This window comes from Oryctolagus cuniculus, chromosome 16 (assembly GCF_051225735.1).
Source record: "Oryctolagus cuniculus isolate XC-2025 breed Fujian yellow rabbit chromosome 16, ASM5122573v1, whole genome shotgun sequence".
NCBI lineage: Eukaryota > Metazoa > Chordata > Mammalia > Lagomorpha > Leporidae > Oryctolagus > Oryctolagus cuniculus.
The window spans coordinates 78,838,218-78,854,690 of record NC_142882.1 but is presented as its reverse complement, the minus strand read 5'-3'; the positions used below and the strand labels follow the sequence as shown (position 1 = coordinate 78,854,690).

The window sequence follows — 16,473 nt, the reverse complement described above, 5'->3', positions numbered from 1 at the left end:
GATGGCCCAAGTCCTTGAGTCCCTGCACTTGTGTGGGAGACTGGGGAGAAACTCCTGGCTGCAGATTGGTGCAGCTACAGCCATTGTGACCATCTGGGGAGTGAACTAGCAGATGGAAGACCTAAATATCTCCCTCTCTCCCTCTTCTTCCCCCTCTTTCTGCCTCTGCAATTCTGCCTTCAAATAAAAACCTTTAAAAGAAGAATTGTATCTATAAACTTCATTGAGTTTGTTCTCCATATTAATACTACATTAACATGAAAAATGAAAAAAATTATAAAAAAGTGTGAGATGCTAGAGAGGAGGAACTAAATTTAACATTCAAAAAATCAGCACATACATCCTTTTGCTTAAATGAGCATAAGAAAAACTGACAACATTTTCCTGTCAGACCTGAAATGTCTTAAGTTGAAATAGCACAAACCTGATGTTATCTATACTTTATTCCCCTGATAAGAAAACAGGCATTCAGATGGAAAGAACACTGGTTATTATTTGTGACAGCAAAGCCTAAGTACTATAGCTTCTCCATAAGTGGGAAGATAAGACAACATAATGTACTTCTGTCTTGACCCAAAGTGTCATTCAGATGCAAAGAAGAGATAATGACCTACCAGAGTGTGAACCTTAAGATGTCATTTTTTAAGGCTAATGCTAATAGTCATTTTTACAGTTTTATTTAATCTGGTATAAATCTTTCACATTAGGATTTGTTTCAATGAGTTGCTCTGTCTTATGTGTGTGTGCTCTTTGAGAGCTTGCAGTTGTATGAGGAGGCATTTGTGTGCTTTGGGTTTTGCAGATCTTGTAGATCACTTTACTGTCACAAGGTGAGAGAGAGCAGGGTTTGCTCCTATAGAATACAGTTTGATTATAGTTACATTTGAAGTAAACGAGGAAAGCAGCAAATAATAAAACAATTAAAGATTGTCATAAATTTACTGGTGCGTGGGAAAACATCAATTAGAAATCATTCTCTGTAACTGGTACAAGCCCAAGTCGTACCTTCCATTATAACATTTTAAGATTTTCTTTATCTCATTTTCACACCTGGTTCACAAAGGAAATGAAAACTGAGGCCAGGAGAGGATAAGAGAGGGAATAATGTGGAATAAACTGCATTAATACTCCTACAAAAAAATCACAGCACAATATATTCTACATCTTTCCTTTTGGAAAGAGACTTCATGCCTTAAGACTGAGCACAGAATGCTTATCTTCAAGGAATTCCCTTATAATAATTATTTTCGGTTCTTTTCATATCACAACCGTTCTACGTGTGAACAATATGCCATGATATGACCAACAGTTCTCTTTTGTCACAATGAGGTTTCACCTCACCCTGGTTAGAATGGCTCACATTCAGAAATCTACCAACAACAGATGCTGGAGAGGATGTGGGGAAAAAGGGACACAAACTGTTGGTGGGAATGCAAACTGGTAAAACCACTATGGAAGTCAGTCTGGAGATTCCTCAGAAAGCTGAATATAACCCTACCATTCAACCCAGCCATCCCAGTCCTTGGAATTTACCCAAAGGAAATTAAATTGGCAAACAAAAGAGCTGTCTGCACCTCAGTGTTTATTGCAGCTCAATTCACAATAGCTAAGACCTGGAATCAACCCAAATGCCCATCAACAGTAGACTGGATAAAGAAATTATGGGACATGTACTCTATAGAATACTATACAGCAGTAAAAAACAATGAAATCCTGTCATTTGCAACAAAATGGAGGAATCTGGAAAACATCATGCTGAGTGAATTAAGCCAGTCCCAAAGGGACAAATATCATATGTTCTCCCTAATTGGTGACAACTAACCAAGCACAAAAAAGGAAACCTGTTGAAGTGAAAGGGACACTATGAGAAACAGTGACTTGATCAGCCCTTGTCTGGACTGTTGATGTACAATTTAATACTTTATCCCTTTTAGTATTTTTTTTGTTCTACTTAATATGACTGGTTTAATTCTGTAATTAACACACAATTATTCTTAGGTGTTTAAATTTAACTGAAAAGTGACCCCTGTTAAATATAAGAGTGGGAATAAGAGAGGGAAGAGATGTACAAATTGGGACATGCTCAATAGGACTTGCCCCAAATGGGGGAGTTAGAAACATGCCAGGGGATTCCAATTCAATCCCATCAAGGTTGCATGTACCAATGCCATCTCACTAGTCCAGGTGATCAATTTCAGGTCACAACTGATCACACTGATAGGTCTAAGAGTCAAAGGGATCACATAAACAAGACTAGTGTCTGCTAATACTAACTGATAGAATCAAAAAGGGAGAGAAAGATCCAACATGGGAAGTGGGATACACAGCAGATTCATAGAATGGCAGATGTCCTAAACAGCACTCTGGCCTCAGAATCAGCCTTTAGGGCATTCGGACCTGGCTGAAGAGCCCATGAGAATATTTTCAGGCATGGAAAGCCAAGACACTCTGGCAAAAAAAAGAGGACCTAAATGAAAGATCTCTGCAAGTGAGATCCCAGCGGAAAGATCGGGCCATCAAAGAAGGAGGTACCTTTCTCTGAAGGGAGGAGAGAACTTCCACTTTGACTATGACCTTGTCTAAATAAGATTGGAGTTGTGAACTCAAAAGGCTTCCATAGCCTTGGCAACTCATGACTAGAGCCTAGGGTGATTACTGATGCCATAAACAAGAGTGTCAAATTGTTAAGTCAACAACAGGAGTCACTGTGTACTTACTCCTCATGTAGGATCTCTGTCCTTAATGTGTTGTTCAGTGTGAATTAATGCTATAACTAGTACTCAAACAGTATTTTACACTTTATGTTCTATGTGGGTGCATACTGATGAAATCTTTACTTATTATAAACTAAATTGATCTTCTGTATATAAAGAGAATTGAAAATGAATCTCGACATGAATGGAAGGGGAGAAGGAGCGGGAGATGGAAGGGTTGTGGGTGGGAGGGAAGTTATGGGGGGGAAAAGCCATAATAATCCATAAACTGTACTTTGGAAATTTACATTCACTAAATAAAAGTTCAAATACAAAAAAAAATGCACTTCACATTTATGTCCCTAAACTTGCAGAATTTGTTTGGTATTTAAATAAATATTGAAATCCAAAAATAAAATGGTAAGTTGGAAGAAAGGATGCCATTTTTGATATTTTTGATTTAGCAGGTTCCCTGGGAGAATAGGAAGGCAGTCAAAGATGTATAATGGAGGACTGAACACCATCTATTCATCTAATGTGTGGACAGAATTGTACGGAACACTGAGTGGTGGTAAACATCTAGATGCCCTAGTGGAAGCCTCCTTCTACTACCTCTATGACTACCTATACTTTTTGTCATATAATGAAGACACTGATTTCCCACATGTATTTCTAGCAACTTTCACATAGGAGTAACAGATATTTAAGCTATTTTACAATTAGAAAGGCATGGGTACCAATTGATCATGATGAATAACAATGAAAGTTTTTTATTTTGAAAGAACACAGTATTTAGAATAATGAAAACTGATAAATTTTTTTTTTTTTTTTTTTTTTTTTTTTTTTTTTTTTTGACAGGCAGAGTGGACAGTGAGAGAGAGAGACAGAGAGAAAGGTCTTCCTTTGCCGTTGGTTCACCCTCCAATGGCCGCCGCGGCCGGCGCGCTGCGGCCGGCGCACCGCGCTGATCCGATGGCAGGAGCCAGGAGCCAGGTGCTTTTCCTGGTCTCCCATGGGGTGCAGGGCCCAAGCACCTGGGCCATCCTCCACTGCACTCCCTGGCCACAGCAGAGGGCTGGCCTGGAAGAGGGGCAACCGGGACAGAATCCGGCGCCCCGACCGGGACTAGAACCCGGTGTGCCGGCGCCGCTAGGCGGAGGATTAGCCTATTGAGCCGCGGCGCCGGCTGAAAACTGATAAATTTTAAGTGGCAATCATGGGGTAAGTGGACTGATTGCAAAATTCCTGAAAATAGTCAGGACCAAAGTACAATAAATGTCTACTCCTGTGACTTCCCCAAACTATTCTTCCCTAAAGGATCCTCATCTTAGCTCTCTTTGTGACATTTACAGTTGGCATCTAGTAGTGAGAGCTCTCGCTGAACTAATTTGATGGTCTTGTTCAATCCTTCTCCATGTTGCTACTTCAATTCTTCCTGCAAATGTTGAAACTGAATGTTATCTGAATGTCTTTTATATTTGACAGGTGGACCAGAAATAACCCGTATATCATCCTGGAGTTATTTAAATTTCTATACAGTTACGACTTTTAGTATTGCCTTTTCTATGATTTGAATCACTAAAATATTTTTTTCTCCAGATTAAAGAAGGTATAGAAGTTCAATTCTATTCTTCTAAATAACAAAGACTTTTGATATGCACTCTACATTAATTTTCCAGTAGCACAGGGAGCGTGATTCCTATTTGTTTCAGGGTTACATAATCCTGACTTTTACCTTCCTTGGCATACTCAGAATAAAACCTCATTAAGTTTAGAGGCATCCTTTAATGATCTCACTCAGTAATTTTCCAAGACTTCTAGTGAAGCATTGCCATTCCATAACCTCCTGTATATTCAGTGACTTTAAATTCCTCTGCAGGACCCCTTCACCTGCTGGTTTAAGGACACCTGCAGGGTCACTCCTCATTACAGACTTTCTAAGGACCATTTGCAGAGTTTTGAGTGAGATTTCAATGGGATGATTATGAACACGGCATCAGGTCTCAGAAGCGGAACTGCATAACTTCTCATTTTGTCTTCATGAAAATTTTATGAAATTGACTGGATTTTGCAAAACAACAACTCTGGGAATACGGAAAAAAGCAAGAAAGTGCTGATTACATTTTTGCTCAGGTTTCATACAGGTGATGCCATTTAACTGCACAAATCCAAAACTCTCAGAATGTAGAGTACAAATCTTAAGGACAGGTTGTGTGTCTGTACAGAAATTCTGGGAAACTTTTGCTAATTAAAAGTTCATTGATCAAATACCTTTCTACTTTAACAACCATGTCTAATATTTCTGTCATCCAAATACTAAAGAAAATTAAAGAAGTCAAGAACATACTTCACTTCTTAAGAAAACAGACATCCCTGATATTTTTAGTTTGGAAGGGTTTAAGAACCTATTTGACATTTTAGCATGTATTTTTCGTATCTTATTCATTTGTTGTTGTCTCTTCTTTGGAGATCTAGCTATTTAAGTTTATATCTTCTTCTTCTTCTTCTTTTTTTTTTTTTTTGACAGGCAGAGTTAGACAGAGTGAGAGTGAGAGTGAGAGAGAGAGAGAGAGAGAGAAAGGTCTTCCTTTTTTTCTGTTGGTTCACCCCTCAAGTGGCCGCTACGGTTGGCGCATTGCGGCTGGCGCGCTGCGCAGACCCAAAGCCAGGAGCCAGGTGCTTCCTCCTGGTCTCCCATGCAGGTGCAGGGCCCAAGCACTTGGGCCATCCTCCACTGCCTTCCCGGGCCACAGCAGAGAGCTGGACTGGAAGAGGAACAACTGGGACAGAATCCGGCACCCCAACCGGGAATAGAACCCAGAGTGCCGGTGTCTCAGGCGGAGGATTAGCCTAGTGAGCCGTGGCGCCGGCCTATATCTTCTTATTATTAGAGTTAGATTTTAAACTGATAAAACTATGATCCCTTCCCAGATTTGAGATGTTTTTTGGTGAGCTCTTGGAACTGAGAGATACCAAGACAAAATCAGATGCTTCCAACATGATCTTTCCCCTTATTTTCTCAAGGGTTTAACTGAAATCTTACTGCTTTGGGACCAACTGGAGCTAAGAAATGTCTTACTTTGTCTATGTGCTGCAATTTTAAACACTCACTTTTAGTAGCTTAATATAAATGATACTTGGAAAAAACATTCTTCCTTGACTCTCACATCTTATCACTTAAGTGACTAGAAAAATAAGGAGTTAAGAAATGCTCCCTTCAAACTGACTGAAGTCTGGACTATGTTTACCAGTTGCTTGTTTATAAATAAATCTTCAAAAAAAAAAAAAAAACAGAGTATGCCATTGTAAAAATTAAAAGAAGGACTAAGAAAGGAAGGAGCAGGGAGGATGGGCACAGGGCAGTAGGGAGGGTAGGGTGGGTAGTATCGCCAAGCTCCTAAATCTGTGTATCTGAAATACATGAAATTTGTTCACCTTATATAAATAAAAACTTATTACACAAACAACAAAAAATGGGTTAGTATAATACCTCAGACCTCTCATTTAAAGACATGACACCAAATTAACACAACAATGTTACTGCCTCACGTAAGTTATAAGGTCTTTCCTAAAAATTAGAATCAACATCCTAAATTCTCCATTTTTGTAGAATCAGTGTCAGTATTAGCTTAATCGTTTTGTTGTAGATAATCAATCAAGTACATAGACTCATTTTAATCCTCATTGGAATTTTATTCTTCTAAATGTCTTTTTAAAAATTTTATTAACCTAAAAAAAACAGATTTAATGCATTTCATAGATACAATTCTAAGATAACCACATTTCCCTCTCTCCCTCGCTCAATCCAGTCTCCTTCATTTCTTTTTTTGTTCCTTCAATTTTTGCATAACATAATTTCAATTTACTTTATAACCACGGGCTCATTGGCGAGTCTTGGAAGATGACTGTGGTTAACAACGATAGGCTTGCAAGGGCACAGAATTGACCCTAGACAACGTGCCGCCATCTTCCAGAAGCTCTCCTTCCTCTGCACGGTGTGAGTTAACGCCAGCAGAGAGACTGAGGACTCAGCTTCTTTCCTAGGTAACCCCTTCTTGGCCTTCCCAGCCCCATTTCTTTTCTGGCCAAATCTCCTTGTGACGGAGCTCACTGCTGGGCAGAGTGCATCTGAACTGGTGTCTGTGGTCTTCCTCTATTCGAGTGGGGATAAGAGAAGGTCGAAGATCCCCACGAGGAGCCTTAGCCACAGCAAGTGGTACCTTTACTCTCTTACCACAGTATACTCTCGGGCTCACAAGGATGATGTATGATTTTGGGGAGGAATACTGCCTTTGAAAGTGATAGCGAGTATGCCCTGTTAACCTCAAAGATGGGGTTAAAAAACCATGTTATTCATTTCATTTTCTGGCTACGTCATGGCTCCTACAGTTGCCTGTTTCTTGTGACTAGCAGGTAATCCTCAACCTCACTCTTGCAGAATTTACCAGTTACTTCAATAATTTAGAATAAAGAGTAGAGGCAGTCCACGTACTCACCTGAAACACATAAAAATCCCCAAGGAAATCACCAAGGTGAAAATCGACAGAGAATGACCCACAATAGCCAGATAGTATAGCACGTACGCATTCTGGAACACAGAAAAAAATGTAGAAACCACAGATGAGTAAATAATTATACAAAGGGGAAATAGCTTCTATTTCTAAATACAAGTATAAATCAATACATTGTTTCCTCCTTTAAAAAAGGATACTAAAATTACAACAAATATTTCAGAGAATGAAATTATTTTTATCTTTACTCATTATTTAATAGAAACAATTGATTTTAAAGAATAAAGTGCCTTGAGATGAATTAAACTCATTTAAAAATATATTTCAGAACTAGCTTTATTATTATTATTTTCAAGTTTCTTAACAGACACATAAAAATTATATGTAAGTTTTCAAAGCGTTAAAAATTATCATTCTTATGCCCAGCAAATGATGCAGGCTAGGTTTAATTTCGGGAGTCTTATCATAGACATTGGCCATGTCTACTTCACAGACCTGGCAGAATAGTAATCTAATATCCGTATTCTCCTGTCTCTCAGCACTAGGTATAAACAGAGGGAGCAGAAAGTATGGTGGCAGGTGATTTTGCTTAACCTAGGATTAAAATACAAACAATTTTATATGTCAATTAAAAAAGGAAATTTGAAAAATAAAAAAATAGTATCATTAAAATTTAGCTGGTTGAAGAACCAAAACTTTTCTCCTTGACAGCCATTTAATTCTTTTTTTCCCATAGTCATGCTTAATGTTAGTTCTTCGCTTATAGTTGTATGTTAGTTGACTCCAAAAGAATGTCTTCCTTCATTAATGGCATACCATAGCATCTTTAGCCTAGTCATCATACAGAAAGAAGAGATTTCATTTTCACCATACAAAAAGAAGAGATTGATCCAGTCATCCATCTCTCTCGGTCTCTGCCTCTGTCTCTCGCATACATACACACACAATTTTGACACCAGCTTTTGCAATTAGTATTATTTCATTTCATCAGTTCTAACTGAAGTAGAGAGGAATCTGTTGGAACTGGGGGTTTTTGTTTTCACTTGCTCTTTTTCTTAATGAAGCATAATGTGTGTATAATGTTGTAGATGTGTTTTTACTGCTTGACTTCTTATTTGAAGTTTCTTCCACAGTTTACTGGGGTCTTGGTATGAACACAAATGTAGTGTAGATAAGTTGAATATGTTCTTTGGTGTTTTAGGATAAATATGGAATATTCACATAACCTGGAACACTCCCATTCTTGTTAATCGCCTTGTGAAAGTCTGAGATTGAAACACCAGTTCTACTAAAACACTCTCAAAGCTCACAGAACTCGTTGGTTACGTGCATTATTGCTGTCCTGAGACAAATATTCCCTTCTTAGTCCTCAGAATTTCCAAGTGGACTAATCAGCTTCTCCTGAATTGTGCCCATTATACCATCTGACGGGTATTTACATATTGTGGCCCATTTTCTTTGTTGATATCAATTTCCTAACAGTATTTAAACCCTCACAAGTAATGATAACAAAGTTGGAATAGTTGATTTATAACTGCAGCTGAAACAAAAAAACACATTCAGATAGTTTCCTTGGGTAGGTAGAATTTAAGAATCTTTTCAGCTTCTGTCTTTTCTCCTAGGAATTTGTTTTCTGGCTATTTTCCAAGAAAATTCACATAACTTAATTCCCAGCTATTTTTGAAAGCTGACTTCTATAAATAGACTCATTGTTTTAGTTGCCTTCAGAGTTGCCCTCACTTAAAAATATAAAGTTTCCCTCACTTAAAAAAGCAAACAAACAAATGTATTCCTCTGAATTAGGGTCGTCTAACTGGGTAAGACTAAATCAGCAACTCATAATTCAGGTGCCATCTTTCTGTCCCTCTCAGGACTGAATAAAATTTTTAACAATTATATTCTAGGCTGGCGCCGTGGCTCAGTAGGCTAATCCTCCGCTTTGTGGCACCGGCACACCGGGTTCTAGTCCTGGTCGGGGCGCCGGATTCTGTCCTGGTTGCCCCTCTTCCAGGCCAGCTCTCTGCTGTGGCCAGGGAGTGCAGTGGAGGAAGGCCCAAGTGCTTGGGCCCTGCACCCCATGGGAGACCAGGATAAGTACCTGGCTCCTGCCTTCGGATCAGCACGGTGCGCCTGCTGCAGCATGCCGGCCGCGGTGGCCATTGGAGGGTGAACCAACGGCAAAGGAAGACCTTTCTCTCTGTCTCTCTCTCTCACTGTCCACTCTGCCCGTCAAACAAACAAATAAAAAAATTTTATTCTAGATTGTTTTCATCAGTTTTTGTGACAATATTTGTATGGAAGATTTGTGTAAATAATTTTAATCATTATAGAAGGGAACATATCTTAGAATTCTTCATTTCCTTCTGAGATGTGACCAGTGTGGGATGGTCAAACATGGCAACACTTGAGAACTGTTTATTTGAATTTGCACTATTTCTAACAATTCAGTTAACATGGTTTTATATACATATATATATATGTATAGTGTTAACTAAATATATACACATATCTATTAACTAAATATATATATATTTGGTGAAGTCACATCCAGCACTCATTTAGGAAATTCCTAACTGTAAGCTGTCATTTCAATCAGACTTTAGCAAGTCAACAGCTCTCTTTTAGGGTGAAGACATGAATCTGATTTTCAGGGTGGACTCGGCAGTTTGTGAAGAGGTCATTGGCTTTAGTGCTCTCTATCTATGCTTGTGACAAGGGGTCCTTCCAATCAACTGGTTGCTAATCTAATCAACTTGCTTACCTTTTGCTGTTGTTTGTTCTGTTTTTAATAAAAGGAAAGTTTCCTATACTCCCATGCTTCTTAAGAGAAAACAGAAGCATGATGTGCTTTTAGCTTCCAGCCCAGAAATTACTGAGTTCACTGCCCCACCTTGAAGGGAACACTACTGTAGGTTCCTGCTGCAGCCGGCAGGATTCTCAGAGATGCCTGGATAAGGAAACTTGACTAACTGTTTCTCCCAGGTCCGCGGACTAGGAAGGCTAATTGCAGGCTTAGTGATCTTTTTACATTTCCAATGGATCTGATCGAAGATCTGGGCTTCCCCCCCAATTTGCTTAAATAAATATTTCTACCAGAGATGATGTCAAAATATTTAACTGCCACCAAGACATAAGTGCTAACAAATCAGAATGGGCTCCTTCTGGAAATAATGTAAACAGCCACCCTGTATCCATGGGCTGACAAGAAGTCCCATTTTAGGGGTTCCTTTGAAGTCTGATAGTAAAACTAACACCATCTCCAACATGAAGAGACAACCATTAGCTTGTGCCTTGTGGAAAAATCTGTAGTTTTATAAGTCTTCCGGAAGGCGAGAGATGTTAGGGAGCCCTTGAAAATGCTACCTAATTTCTGGTGTCAGTGAGAATCCCATCAACTGCTCTTTGGACACAATTCCTTTGCCATAAATCACCTGATTCCATCTGCACACGGAACGTCCATTGACACTGAGTGACAAGCAAGAGTGAAACATTATTTGCTCTAATGCCATTGCATGGAGAACCTAGAACTTAACAGGTCATCATCTGATTTTCTTTGGTAAAGATATCCTGGCTTCTGGGTAGCAGATACTGCACAGTTATGCATCCATTTCCATGCACACCTAATGGCATTCTCACCCCACGCTGAGATGTGAAACCCAGCCTACCTGTAGTTTCTCAGGAGTGAACGCATTACACATAGTATAGTTGGACCAGGTTTGGTTGTTCCCAGGGTGTTTAAACCAAACTCCTGTTTCATCACAATATTTTGTAACCTTTTCTGTTAAGGAAACATAATAGTTCCATTAGTATACCAAAAATTTTCCAAGAAGGAAAATAATCAGTTGAATCCTAAAAGCCATTTCAAAGGTGTATTCACTTGAATGTGAATATAAGCTCATAGAGACTACATGAGTCATATATCGTCCCAGATGAATTAATATGCTCGTTTCATGCCATCTGCAGCAGGCTCATTGTGAAGCAGGCATCGCCAACTCCACTTTACAAATAGTGGCAGAGGTTCTACAGTTTAAAAAAAAATCACTAGGACTGAGCCAGAATTTAAATCCAAGGCTATCAGACTCCAAAGTTATATAGTTATACCTGAATTCATATTTTTAACAGACTCACTTCTGATTACAATAGGGACTACATGAGAAGATCAAAACCATGGCTTACTTCATTTATATGCAATGTTTTTATTAGGTCAGTGGCATGAAATTAGTTTTTGTGGATCAAATGGTCAAAGACTGGCAATTCCTATGGTTAAAGCCAATAGAATAAAGAAATTCAAAACTAAAAGATGTATCAGGAAGTCATATTTTTCTTGCCTCTCATAAAGATTTCACTTAAATCATCTCTCTTCATATCACAGAAAAGATACTGGGATTGATGATAACCAATCTAATCTTACCTGCAATTTTAAAAAGGTGTTTGTTACGGCAACACTTTGCTATCTTGTAAGAAAGCAGTATTTTCAGAATTTATTTATTTTGAAAGGCAGACAGAAACAGAAGACAAAGAGAAACCTCCATTTGTTGGTTCACTCCCCAAATGCCTGCAATAGCTAGGTCTGGGGAGGCTAGGGCTCAATCTAGGTCTCCCAAGTGGGTGGCAGGGACCTAACTCCCTGGGCCATCATCTGCTACCTCCCAGGGTGCATACCAGCAGGAAGCTGGAATCCAGGGAACAGCCAGGACTGGAAGCCAGGCACTCAGATACGTGATGTGGTTGTCCCAAGCAGCATCTGACCTGCTGCATCAGATGCCTGTCCCAGAATGTATTATTTTAAAATCAAAATGAAAATACATTGGTTTAACAAAGTTGTGCACCCATGTATAGGGGGAAAAAAAAACACTGTGTGAAGAAGCCTGTTCCACTCATGGATTAAACTGGAAGAAACATTATTGCTTTAATGGAAGTCTGGACTGAGCCATTTCCTGATTTTAACTGTTGCACTTATGGAGAATTTGTCCTCCTGCACCTGACAACTCTTTCACTATTTGAAGAATATTAACTGAATATTTGACTCTAAGCAAATTACTCCTCTGAAACTTTGGTTTTTACATTCTTGCATCTTCCTTCATCCTGTCAGCTCTTTTGAATTTCAGTATTATTCACTCTATTATCAATCACTTTTTTTTTTCCAAAATGAAATCCCTGACATTTTTGCTAACGTGTTTTGTGCATCATTAAGATGTAGGTCAATATGCATTGGTGTTGTGGAGCAGTGGGTTAAGCCCCTGCTTGCAACCCCTACATCCTACATTGGAGCACCGGTTTGAGTCCCCTCTTCTCCACTTCTGATGCAGCTTCCTGCTAATGCACGTGGAAAGGCAGTGGAAAATGGGCCAAGTACCGGGGCCTCTGCTACCCACGCGGGAGTCTTGGATAGAGTTCCTGGCTCCTGGTTTCAGCCTGACCCAGACTTGACCATAATGGCCATTTAGGGAGTGAACCAGCAGATGAAAAATCAATCTCTTTCTCTCGCTCCTCCTCCCTCTGCCTTTCAGATAAATAAATCTTAAAAAAAAAGAATTCAAGTCAATAATAAAAGTCCTATTTTTTATTTGAGTGTGTTGGATCAGATACAGCTTTGTGAATAGACATACTGAATGCACATTATTATTTCCTTTGACGTGGATCATCCCCCAGCTGCGAGCTATCTAAACCAGGCTGGAAGATGGATCTGTGCCCAGAAATCCCTGTTCTGCTGATCAAAACCTTGCCCTTCGGTCAACAGTTACAGCTGCTTTGGAGAGAGATGGTTGCCACTTTGGAACTGGCCAAGTAGCCTCAACTGCAGCACAGCTCTTTGAGCCGATGATGTTACCTCTAATGTAGTTGTCAAATCAAGATTAATGGATCATCCATTATTGGGAAGGGAGAGGGAGAGCCTGAAGCACCATCATCAAATGGTATTAGTGAGTTCACAGGAATGCAGCGCAGAGCCAGGCACTGAGCTGAGGCCCCTTTCCGCACGTCCCAACTTTGCCATCCAAAGGGGGCATTCCCAGAAGTTTCTGGCCTGCTCTGCTTTGGAAAGAGGCCCTCTGCCGTCCCACTTCCTTTACCTGTGCCTCAGTGAGGTGGTGGTGGTCACCGAGAGTCCAAAGAGCATTTTCCAAACATCATCTCACGTAGATTCCTCTCTGCTCTACTGGGATCCTAGAGCCACTTAAGCACTCTCTGCTGGCTCGGGATTACTTTCCCCTTGAGTACAAATCTCTCCCCCATCAAGGACTCCATGTTGTGTTTGTTGTTGATTCCACTTGTTTTAGCATTTGAGTCTCCTTTGTAACTAAGATTTAGACCCCTTTTCAGTACCTTACCCCAGATGTATTGTAATCAGGCAGATTTCCTATCTGGTTTCTTAAAATAAAACTTTTCTGGCCCTGAAACCTGGTTCCTGGATCTGGGCTACTAACACCCTCCGCCCCCACCCCACCCTGAAGTACGCTTCCTTGTTCCCAGTATCAGTCACATCTGAGACTGGGCTCTGGCTCCCACGGGCACAGCTACTTAATGCACGTGGTTGAGCCTCCCTGGTCCTGGCCACCTTCTCATTGGGATTTATTTCATTGTTGACTACACAGTTTCATCTTGGCTGCACATTTATTCACATGTAAAACTTTCAAAAGTCCTGATCTCCAAACAAATTAGATCAGAATCTCTGGGGAACTACTCAGCATCAGGTATCTCAATATCTCAACCTCTCTATCTCTCAATCTCTCTATCTCTCCATCTGTCTCTCAATCTCTCTCTCTCTTTCTTTTTCTCTCTCTCTCTCTCCATTTTAGTTTCCCAGCCAAGCTGAGAGTCACTCGCTGTGTACATCTGCCTGCTCTCTGGATTGGGGATGTCACACAACCTGCGTGTTGTTGTTGAGCACACACCACGGGGAGGCCTCCAACTGCAGACCTCCCACGGGTCTGCAACCCTGAGGAGCCTGAGATGCACAACCTTACCCCCCTCACTGTTCATTCCACTCAGAATCTCATACTCTACTACACCTTCGCCTTGCTGGAGAACCCCAACCCAGCTCCTAACAACGCCAGTATGGCCACCTGGACGCCTCAAGGAATAAGGAGTCCTCTCTTCAGTGTTCTAGAAGTATTTCAACTTGTACAAGTTTGTACGCAGATGGAGAAATACTATTCTACAAATGACTTCCTAGTCTGCTGTGCTTGATTATATAGAGAGGGTCAGGTATTGGCTGAAAAGTCTTGACTAAGTTCACTTGCAGCTCTGTGTCCAACTTAGTGAGTTTAACATGAGAAAACATGTGTGAAAACATTTTGAAAAAGTGATATTGAAAGAAAAGCATTCCTTTATAACTTCCACAACTCAAGTCGATTTGGGACCATTCACCTACATAACAGACATCTGTCCCAGTCAACCCAGGCACAGAACTGGGTGTTGGTATGACCAATGACTGCAGTATTTGTCTTTCTTACCAAATGAGTTTTAAAATCTGCTACTGGAACAGAAATGGTGTATCAAGAGTTACACGTTCTGATTTATTTTCCATTAAACATGACAGTTGACTTTAATTTTCAAGGTTATTTAAAGTTTTCATTGTACATGTTATGCCAGCACAGTATAAACAAATTCAAGGTCAATTATTTGCATACATCACCAATTATGACAAATATGAGACAATTAAAAATGTTTTAAAAGTCCCACATTTAAATAAGGCTATTCACAAGGTTTTTAAAAAACAAATTTTATAAACCAAAATTTGATAACAATATGCACAGCTGAGCAGCAATATAATTCTAAAACTAAGGACAATGGGCCATGTCTATACGACTGAATAATAACTCAATTACAGAACACCTTCAGAATGTGCTAAAATGTGGAGTATGATTAGGTAGGTACATTTTATATTTGATTTTCTTTTCAGAACCATCAAAACTGCAAGCTTCATAGGAAAAACAAAGTGGAAATCAATACTGTACCTGTTGGATCGAAGTCTGGAAAATAATCTGGGCAGTACTGGAAGCTCAGGACTCCAGCTGGAGTGTCGTCCCAGCACATCCATCCATCCCAGGTCCGGTTGCAGTAGGGACCTGGCCGTGGAGAAGCAAATGAATTTTGAAGGCATGTGAATTTCACTGCAGGAGAAGACGATCCCAGACATCTTACAGGTAGGTGAACCCTCTATTTCTGTCATTGCCCACATTTCAAACCAAGTCATTTATTTTGGAAACAAAGTTTCAAATAGTCTGTCGCTCCCCCTCTTCGTGGAGGAACGACACAGGACCCTGCGCTGTTCTTTCGTCTGCTCGGCCCTCCCCGGGTTTGCTGCTGGTTCTTCCCGGGTTGGCTACTATCCCTTCCACCTCCGTGGAAGGGCAGTTCCCCCTGGCCACATTCCCCACTTCCGCAGGGGAGCGGCACACCGCCAGCCGGCTCTACTCGGGGGCTGCACAGGTGTTCCTTCAGCTAGATGTTCCCCATAGATGTTCCTGGTGCATGCCGTCTCTCTCCTCCTTTATAGTCCTCCTCCGCCAATCCCAACTCGGCTGCCCACACGCCGAGTACGCTGCTCTCCAATCAGGAGCAAGTCCTACAGTTAATTGGTTGAACTGGAGGCAGCTGTGTGGAAGCTGTTTACTTCTCTCCCAGCGCCATATTGTGGGAGAGCAGATGCATAGAATAAGTCTTAATTCCAGTAACTCAGTCTAGTCCGGGTTGCTCCCCACAGATCCCCCTTTCTTTTTATTTTTGGCGTTGATACGTGCCTGTCTTCGGTGTCCCGCGGCACACACTCTGCTCTACTTGCTAGAGTTGCCACAGGTTCTTACAAGTCCTATCAGGCAAACCGAATCCGGGTCCTCTCTTCGCCATGTTATGAGGAGGTTTTTAGGCGCTGATGCGTGCCTGTGTTCGGTGCCCCGCAGCGCATGCTCTGCTCTGCCTGCAGGGGCTTACAAGCCCTAACAATCAGGCAAACCGAATCCAAGCCTTCTCATTGCCGTATTGTGGGGGAGGCCTTACTGATGTTAATTCGTGCCTGTCTTCGGTGACCTGCGGCACATAAGCTGCTAGCTGCCCGCAGGTGCTCATCGCCTCACTTAATCAGGCAGACCGAATCCAAGCTCTCTCATTGCCATGTTGAGGGGAGGCCTTTCTATTTCTCTATTTCTCTATCTCCGGGCATTCCTATTTCTCCCATTCCACTTCTATCTTCCAGCATTCCTATTTCTCTCACTTTACTTCTAAAACTTCTGTTTCTCTTATCCCCGCAGCTTCCCGGCTGTGCCTCG

General features: G+C 40.8%; 1 protein-coding gene across 3 annotated transcripts in view; it reads right to left on the bottom strand.

The window, feature by feature from the left end:
• Positions 1–16,473, bottom strand: part of CALCR (calcitonin receptor) — a 167,052-nt gene that overhangs the window by 33,397 nt on the left and 117,182 nt on the right. For 2 of the 3 annotated variants that reach the window (XM_008261488.4, NM_001082375.2), the window contains 3 exon segments: positions 15,163–15,273; positions 10,870–10,982; positions 7,190–7,281 (listed from right to left, as the gene is read on the bottom strand). In XM_008261488.4, the coding sequence (XP_008259710.4) occupies positions 7,190–7,281; positions 10,870–10,982; positions 15,163–15,273 (316 nt within the window). 3 annotated transcript variants of the gene reach the window in all.